The sequence below is a fragment of the Populus euphratica genome, unplaced genomic scaffold (assembly GCF_000495115.2).
Source record: "Populus euphratica unplaced genomic scaffold, PopEup_1.0 scaffold550.1, whole genome shotgun sequence".
Classification (NCBI taxonomy): Eukaryota; Viridiplantae; Streptophyta; class Magnoliopsida; order Malpighiales; family Salicaceae; genus Populus; species Populus euphratica.
This window is the reverse complement of record NW_011500427.1, coordinates 46,250-54,708: the sequence shown is the minus strand read 5'-3', so window position 1 is coordinate 54,708 and position 8,459 is coordinate 46,250. Positions and strand designations below refer to the sequence as shown.

The 8,459-nt window shown below is 30.5% G+C and overlaps 1 protein-coding gene across 1 annotated transcript; it reads left to right on the top strand.

Moving 5' to 3' along the window:
- The first annotated feature begins 690 nt into the window (after window positions 1–690).
- LOC105114616 (two-component response regulator ARR17-like) lies at window positions 691–2,952 on the top strand. Its single transcript, XM_011011210.1, has 5 exons — window positions 691–838; window positions 1,552–1,625; window positions 1,712–1,789; window positions 2,585–2,655; window positions 2,777–2,952. Exons 1-5 carry the CDS (start codon window positions 706–708, stop codon window positions 2,910–2,912), a joined length of 492 nt encoding a protein of 163 aa, XP_011009512.1. The 5' UTR covers window positions 691–705; the 3' UTR covers window positions 2,913–2,952.
- The last annotated feature ends 5,507 nt before the right edge of the window (window positions 2,953–8,459 follow it).

The window sequence follows — 8,459 nt, the reverse complement described above, 5'->3', positions numbered from 1 at the left end:
GATTTATTATATTCTTTTATTTTTAAAATTAAGTTAATACTTTTATGATTTGAAGTGGTGTAATTAAGATTCTAAAGAAGGGGTAAAAGAAAAATGAATAGATATGCATGGAATGCATATTTGAAGCCCTACAAGGAAGGTATGAAGGAATAATATTTGAACAACTGTGTGTTGTCTGTGTGGAGATGAAATAGGAAGTACGTACAAGTGTGTTAAAATATACAATGGTTTTGAGCATGGAGATCTCTTGAAGAAAGGGAAAAACAAAAACAAGAAGGTATCTATTTCACTTTTACTGCAGCAATCAAATCCTAAGGACCAAAAAGAGTAGCAATTATCTCTGACTCATGATTTTTTTAGGATTTGTTTACTATTCTTCTCTGATAATGATAATAATGAGCTCACCTCACCCTCTTATTCTTTACTTTTTCTTATTATCCTTCATATTTTACTATAAATTCACTATTTGCTAAGTCAGGATATGGATATATAAGTATCCCCTGTCATAGCTTGTATTGACTTGACAAGGATTATCACATTACATTACGTTACCCTAGCTGCCTTGTTTTTCTTCTTGTCTTGTTTGTTCTCCTTTTGGCATTCTTTTCTTGCTTGCTTGTTTTCTCTTTTTTCCTCAAAGGTTCCTTTTCTTTTTGTGTTTTGTTGAGGTGGTTAGACCTTGTGGTGTGTTTTTTGATAATAGATATGGCCAGCTCTTCTTCTTCCTTACCATCAATGGAGTTTGATTTTGATGAGAAACCACATGTGTTAGCTGTTGATGATAGTTTCATAGACCGCAAAGTCATTGAAAGGTTACTTATCAACTCTACATGCAGAGGTATGAAAAGAATAAAAATGTCTTGGTCTCTTTTTATTTATTATTCTCTTTGTTCATAGAAACTTTGCTCATTTGGTATAATGTGTTAATCAAACAAAAATTTCTAGCTATAACATGTTTTATCATATTTTTATTTTCATTTTCATGGGGTTTTGGTGAACAATATATCTTAATTCTCTAGTTTCTATCCATGGTTTTGTATGATTAAGATTAGAAAGAGATATGATTTTTGATAAAATAGTGTTTTTGTTAATAATATATTGTCTAATTAGAGTAATATCATCATTTGCAAATGCTAGCTAGGCTCTCATTCCTAGGCTAGATTAGGGCTAATTTAATGGAGAACATGACTATTACTGTCAGAAGTTAGCTATGGCACCATGGAAGTTATCACGGTGACAAATGTATGAGAACTCATGACCAAAGTGGAGATTAACAAGGACTAGACCCCACATTTTTTTCTTTTATTTTTATGGAAATTGAAAAGAAAAAGAATATCCTGTCATTTCTGGTATTTTTTTTGGTTAGGGATCCATTTGTTTGGATGCTAGAGGTGGCAAAAGGTTAGAGTATTCTAGAAAATAACTCATAGCATTGCAAATCCACGGTTTTTTAATTAATCTCAATTAATTAGCAAGGAGAGAAAGAAGTCTTGAGTTTTAGAGACTTGACTAAAGTTTTTATGATTCACAATTTGGTTCCTATGATTGTAGTGACCACAGCAGAAAACGGAAAGAGAGCATTGGAGTATTTGGGCTTAGCTGATGGACAACATCCCAATCATAGTGTAAGAAACCATACAATGAAGGTCTGATTCTTGGTTTTATGAATTCAACTCCATCATTTGTTGTTCATGGGTATTTCCCTTAGCAGGATTTGAAGGTGAATATGATCATCACCGATTATAGTATGCCAGGAATGACTGGCTATGAGCTATTGAAAAGAATTAAGGTAAATAATTACTCATCTTCAATGGATATCTAGTTCCTACCACAACTTTCCTTTGTATTTTCTGATCTAATGGTTCGGCTTTTCAAAGATCTAATGGTTCGGCTTTTCAAATATTATATACGGTGAAAATTATAAAACAAAATTTTTTAAAACTCTCTAGGATCTTATTAGACAAATTTAAAATTATTTAGAAATTTATTATTTGAAAATTTAATCTTTTTGGTTTTAAATAATTTTTTAAAGACTGAATTGTCACAAACTACAAGCAGTTCAATTATTAGGCCTTAAACTGTAATCTACAACTTTCACGTGAGTTTTTCCATATACATAAGTGTTTTTTTTATGAAATTCTTATGCGAGTCAATCTAGTGTACATGTCTAATAATAAGCATCTACATATTAATTTTAGATATTCTTTATCCCTTAGTTATGAGAATAACTACTTTTTTATAAATAAAAAAAAATATAATATGTACTAATCTTTACAACTTTAATGAATGTCCAATATTTAAGAGAGTATCGACTAAGAATACTTTAAAAACAACACTTTGATGCAATATAAATTTTATAATTATAACAACTTTATAATTTTTTTTACAAAATATTTTTACCCTATGGACTTTAGTTTTACTCTAGATTTATTAATACAATATTATATTAATATTAAAAATAAATTAAACTTCTTATAATAATAAATATATATTTATATAAATATAATAACTTCATTTATAATTATCAGATTAACTAGAGAGTATATTAGACTAACCATAACATTGTATGGTTACTCTCAAACAGGAATCACCTACCATGAAGGAGATACCGGTGGTTGTAGTGTCATCTGAGAACATCCCTACACGGATTAATCAGTAATTACCTGCTCATCAATTTCAGTCTTGTTTAATCTCTTTTGATTTTTTGTCTTTTGTCTATTTACTTGCATAGAGGAAAAGAAATCATTGATTTGTTAAATATTTTCCACCTAAACAGGTGCATGGAGGGAGGAGCTCAAGAATTCTTGCTGAAGCCTCTTCAGCTATCAGATGCGACAAAGCTGAGGTGCCATCTAAAAAAGCTGCATAATCCATTACAAGGGGGCTTTGCAGGAGAAGACGAACATGCATAAAAGATACCAGAAAGACAGACAAGAAGGGTAAAATGTTGAAGTGGAGGAGTAATTCTAGGGCTACTGCAATCAATACAAGTGTGTTATGCATTTCACTGTTTCATCCCTTTCGTAGATCTTATGTCGTTATCTATTAGAATTTCTAATGTAAGAACAATGTTGTTTAACTTCCACCTCTGCTTAATAGGAATTTGCAGATAATTTCTTGTTTGGAATAAGTTCATGTTTGATATAATTTAAGTCATTTTTGAAATTTTGACTATAAAAAAGTAAAAATAACTTTTGACTTGAATAGCAAATTGTAATGAAATTGAGTGGAAGTTAGATTTTTAACAAATTTATTTGAAAGAGTCGTTTTTGAGTTATTTTTAAATGAAATCATTTTAAGTTATTTTTGTCTCAAGTTATTTATATAAATAAAAAATTTACTTTAAACTTACTATGATTTGATTATATTTCAATAAAAGAATTACTTTAAGTTAATTTAAGTCGTTTGAACATTACGAAGCAGATGCTATTGGATAAAAATATAATCCAGGACAGCTTGAACAAAGTTAAACGTCAAGAAATACCTTTGTTCAATTTAGAAAAGCTTATAGCTGCGGCCGGGAATTTCGATACTGCCAGTGGTTTTGGCTCAGTGTACAAGGTACTGTTTGAGCTCCTGCGAACTTCTTATCATCGCTGAATTGAATAGTTGTCAAAAGATTATGGAGATTTTGCAGGGGAAATTGCCAGATGGACAGGACATAGATGTGAAAAGACTCTCGAGAGCAGCTGGGCAAGGCCTTGAAGTAATTATGAATAAGGTTGAGGTGATTTCTAAACGGCTCTTTTTAGTTAGAGCTATTGCCCCTGTCTCTTAAGTAAATACCCAACAATTTTACCGAAATTGTCACTTGTGGTTTAACTCACAAGAAGCAGAATCTTTATCTCTTACGAGTTATTTGCTCACCCAGACGCCTATTGTTTCGCTGCAATCTTCTCAGGAAACAACTTCTAAATTGGAGACCTTACTTTTGTTTTTTTTTTTAAAAAAAATATTTTCTAATAAATCTAAACAATATAAAATTAATTTATGAGTACTTTACCTTGTATACCCTATATATATCTCTTATTAAAAAATTAAAAAAACATTTCATACACACACACCCCGAGGTATCCTAATTTATCAACAAATACCTGCAGTACTTTGATATACCCATCAATCAAATCTCAATTAATGTCCAATAGACTCATCATTTCTTAACACATCTCATCACAATTATTATAATTCATTTTAATGTAACATCATGTATGTAATTATAATATTTAAGATTCAAATCAAAATCTATAATTATAAATTATTTGATAATATTAGTATAATCTACAACAAAAGTATAATAAGTATAACATTATGCACTAGCACAATTAAGTTGAATTTATAATTATATAATTTAAGATAATTTAACATTGAGTTACAAGAAAAAAAATTATTATAATCCTAGTTGAGAATAATTGGGAGGCATAACCTCTTGGTTAGCCAACCTTTTTTATATATATGTATAGGGCAATATATAATAGTAATGGTAAGGTTATAACACAAAAATATGACTACAATATTTTCTATATAGTATATTTCCTATATAGTACATTAATATGCTCGCTCAATCTGAGGGTAGAGGATCAACCTGAAACTTGAACCAGAAAGCAATAAATGGAGCAGTAGGAAGCGACTTAGTAAAAACATGAAAGGGGATAAAACGAATCAGAATCTCTTTCTTTACAACCTGAGCAGTAGGAAGCGACTTAGTAAAAACATCGGCAAATTGATCATGAAAGGGGATAAAACGAATCAGAATCTCTTTCTTTACAACCTTATCTTGTACAAAATGATAGTCAACCTCAACGTGTTTTATGCGAGCATGAAAAATAAGATTTGTAGATAAGTAAGTAACGCCTAGATTATCACACCAAAAAGTAATAGCAAAGGTAGAGAGAATGTGTAGATCTCGCAATAGATACTGAAGCTAGATAACCTCAGTAGTGCCATCAGCCAAGGCTTTATACTCAGCCTCAGTGGAGGAGCGAGCAACTATTCGTTGCTTACTAGATTTCTAAGAGATAGGAGTTTGACCAAAGAAGATGAGATAACCACTTGTGGACTTGTAATCATTAGTACTACCTGCCCATTCCACATCTATAAAACCATGGAGAGTAAAGGAAGAATTGCGAGTGATATGTAAACCATAGGTGGTTGTACCGTATATATAATGCAGAATACATTTAACAGCACCCAAATGAGAATCTATAGGAGCATGCATAAACTAATAGACTATGTTAACCGCAAAGCAGATATTAGGTCTTGTAAAGGTGATATATTGGAGGGCACCTATAATTTGACAAAACCATGTAGGGTTAGAAAACAGAGGATCCGATAGTATAGTGACTTTAGAGGTATAGACATGAGTATCAACCGGTTTATAAGAAGTCATACCCGCTTGAGTGAGAATGTCAAGAATATATTTATGTTGGAGTAACATTAGACCCATAATAGTGGGCTTGACATGACTAAAAGATTGATATCTTTTCCCAAGTGCAGGAGTGTCGAAGTAATAAATAACCCGGCAAGACCTAGGTCAAATCACAAGTAGGTGAATTATATAAATTATAAACAACAACAACAACAATAACAATAGTAATAATAACAATAGAAGAAGAAGAAGAATGATAAGGGAATTTTTAGCATGTATATTTTCCACTATTCATGTTTGATTTTGAAATATTTTGGATGTGTTGCACAAGATAATTAGAATTTTGAATCCCTTTTTGAATTATTGACCTTGTAAGAAATTAATTCATTTTTAGATACTGGGTTACTAAGCAAACAGAACCCGACAGTAAAATCGAACATTGATTGAATCAGACTTGAATTTCATACACTTAAAATAATGTCTCGGTTTATGGCCCTTATCTCAAGTATCAGAGGTCAAAAAATTACAAGATCGGTGTTGTTGGAAAGAAGATTTAATTTTCTACAATTTCTCCAGAAATATAGATTTTTGAATTCGCACATTTCCTACCTCAAATTTGGTCCGCAATGTCTTGGTAGGAAGGAATTCAAATCAGAAAAAGAAACTATCTTCACTCCAGCAGGGAAAAAAAGGGCCACAATATAAAAGAAAAAAAAGGGTTTGCAAGAGGGATGAGACATACATAGAGAAACCCTAAAAAAGACTAAAGAAAAGAGAAAGAGGTAGCACAAACGAGGGACGAAAAGCAAAGGCAAAAACATAGAAGATTTGGAGGACACCTATCTATTCCACTACAATTCTCTACTTTTGAGTGATGCTCATCGTATCAAGTTTGTTTCTATTTAATTTAACTATAGAGTAGACTTTTATTCTGGGATTTTTTTATGTAACCTTACTATGAATATGTGAACAATTTTTTCGATTGAATTATTACATGAAGTTGTTGAGTATTTCATTCTATGTGTAATGCTTGTGTATGTTTGGCCAACATCTACATGATTTAGAATTCAATTTGAAACTAAGAAGTGATAATTATTTTAGCAATCTATTGTTTGAAATACCTTAAAAAATCTATAGGATAGAAATATCCTAGGAACTTTTATAATCGTTATAGCTTTTATAGTACTTAATAAATTTTGACAAGTTCAGAACTTTCGTAGAGTATATGAAATTTATTTGTCGAAATAATTTATTGATGCTCGAGAGAGATTAATATTACATAAGGAAAAATTGATTATCAACATTAGGAGTAATTAATTTAATAAAGAAAGTTTACATAGGTATAGTTACGGTAAGTCAAAAATCCTAGAACCAGTATAATTGAATTCATTAATATTTAATCAATTAGTTGTTTGTTTTTAATAATTAATTTTTGGTTCATAAACTATCTTATTCAATTCCTCAAATAGATCATAATTTAAAAGACTTTGGTAATTAGTAGTAATTTTTACAAATCCTTGGGGGACGATACTCTACTCATCACTTTATTACTTGTTATGATTTGTGCACTTGTGAATTTAACCAACAAGTTTTTGGCACCGTTGCCGAGGATTTTAGATGAAATTACTAATAATATCAATATAAATTAAATTTGATCTAATTTGATTTCCTTTTGTCTTCAGCTCTTTAGGTGTGTTGTCTAGTGCATGAGAAGCGACAAAAACCAGTCGTTGCTACCTTATAATCCTGAGATTGAGAGAACTACAAGGGGATTAAGAAAGAAAATGCAAGAGACTCAAAACAATTCAGGTTACATAATGAAAGAGAGAAACATAAATAAACAAGATAAGAACATAAATAAGATAAAAGTTAACTAAGTAAAGAAAAGGAAATAAAAGGCATGAATAAGATATTAATGAAAGCAAAACTTAAGCATTACAAAAATACAAAGAGAGAAAGCAAGAGCATGATTTGATTTGGAAACCAAGATGCCTTAATGCATGACAAATGCCTCCTTTTATAGGCAAAAATTGGGAACTATTGATTTGATGATAAATTGATGAGTGGGTGGCCACATCTTGACTTGGTGACAATTCTTATCTTCTTGTTTGAATAAAACGTCATTGATAATGTTAGAATTTGAACCAAACTTCCACATGAAAGTTCTAAGAAATTGTCTCAGCTTTCTAGAAAAAAAAATTGAGGTCATTTGGGCTTCTGGAACTCGAGATATGGGTTGAAAACTGAATAGTGTCTAGGCTGCAGGACAGATTCGAACTTCTATATTGTTGCTAAAATTTTAACTTCCAAATAGCAGAATTGAGTTTGACTTCACCATAAAAGTTTTAGGCCTATGTGTTAGCTTTCCATCCATATATAGTAGATCTAAATCTAAGATCTACAACTCCAAATATGACCCAATAACCTAATAATGTTCCAATTTGGATTACACCAGCATCTCTTTTCTAAGTTTGACCCTCTTTTTGTCCTTTCACTCATCAATCAATCCTTTTATTTATATGATAGGCCTGCATTTAGGATGAACATTTACCATAAATTAAAGGTACCTTATGGTATCAAACTTGTTATTATAAAACACATTACATAATCCAAAAGGCATCCTTCGATATGCAAAAGTATCAAATGGACATGTGAAAGTAGTCTTCTCTTGATCTTCCAATGCAATTTCAATTTGATTATAACCTGAATAGCCATCTAGACCCCGTTTGTTTGCAGGAAAGTTGTTTCCTTTTGGAAAGCGAATTCCGGGGAAAGTGAATTCCGGGGAAAATGAATTCCTGAAAAGTAAAGTATTTTCCGATGTTTGGCAGTGTTATGGAAAATGAATTGGAAAACACTTTCCAGTGTTTGGTTATGTTATAGAAAATGAACTGAAAAATAATTTATTAATATTTTATTTTTCTCAAGTTTAATAAAATAATAAGGAATAGATCTTACAAATTAAAAAGTTGAATAATAATGAAATTGAAAAAAAATAATTTCATAAATTATCTCAAATAAAATAAATAATAGTCAAAATAATAAAGATCAAATCTAAAAAAAAAAGATGAAGAAATTAAAATAATAATAATTA

Coding starts and splice junctions, on each gene's coding strand:
- LOC105114616 (XM_011011210.1), top strand. CDS start 706: ATGGCCAGCTCTTCTTCTTCCTTACCATCAATGGAGTTTGATTTTGAT. Junction 1,626..1,711: donor GACAACATCCCAATCATAGT/GTAAGAAACCAT, acceptor TTCCCTTAGCAG/GATTTGAAGGTGAATATGAT. Junction 2,656..2,776: donor ATCCCTACACGGATTAATCA/GTAATTACCTGC, acceptor CCACCTAAACAG/GTGCATGGAGGGAGGAGCTC.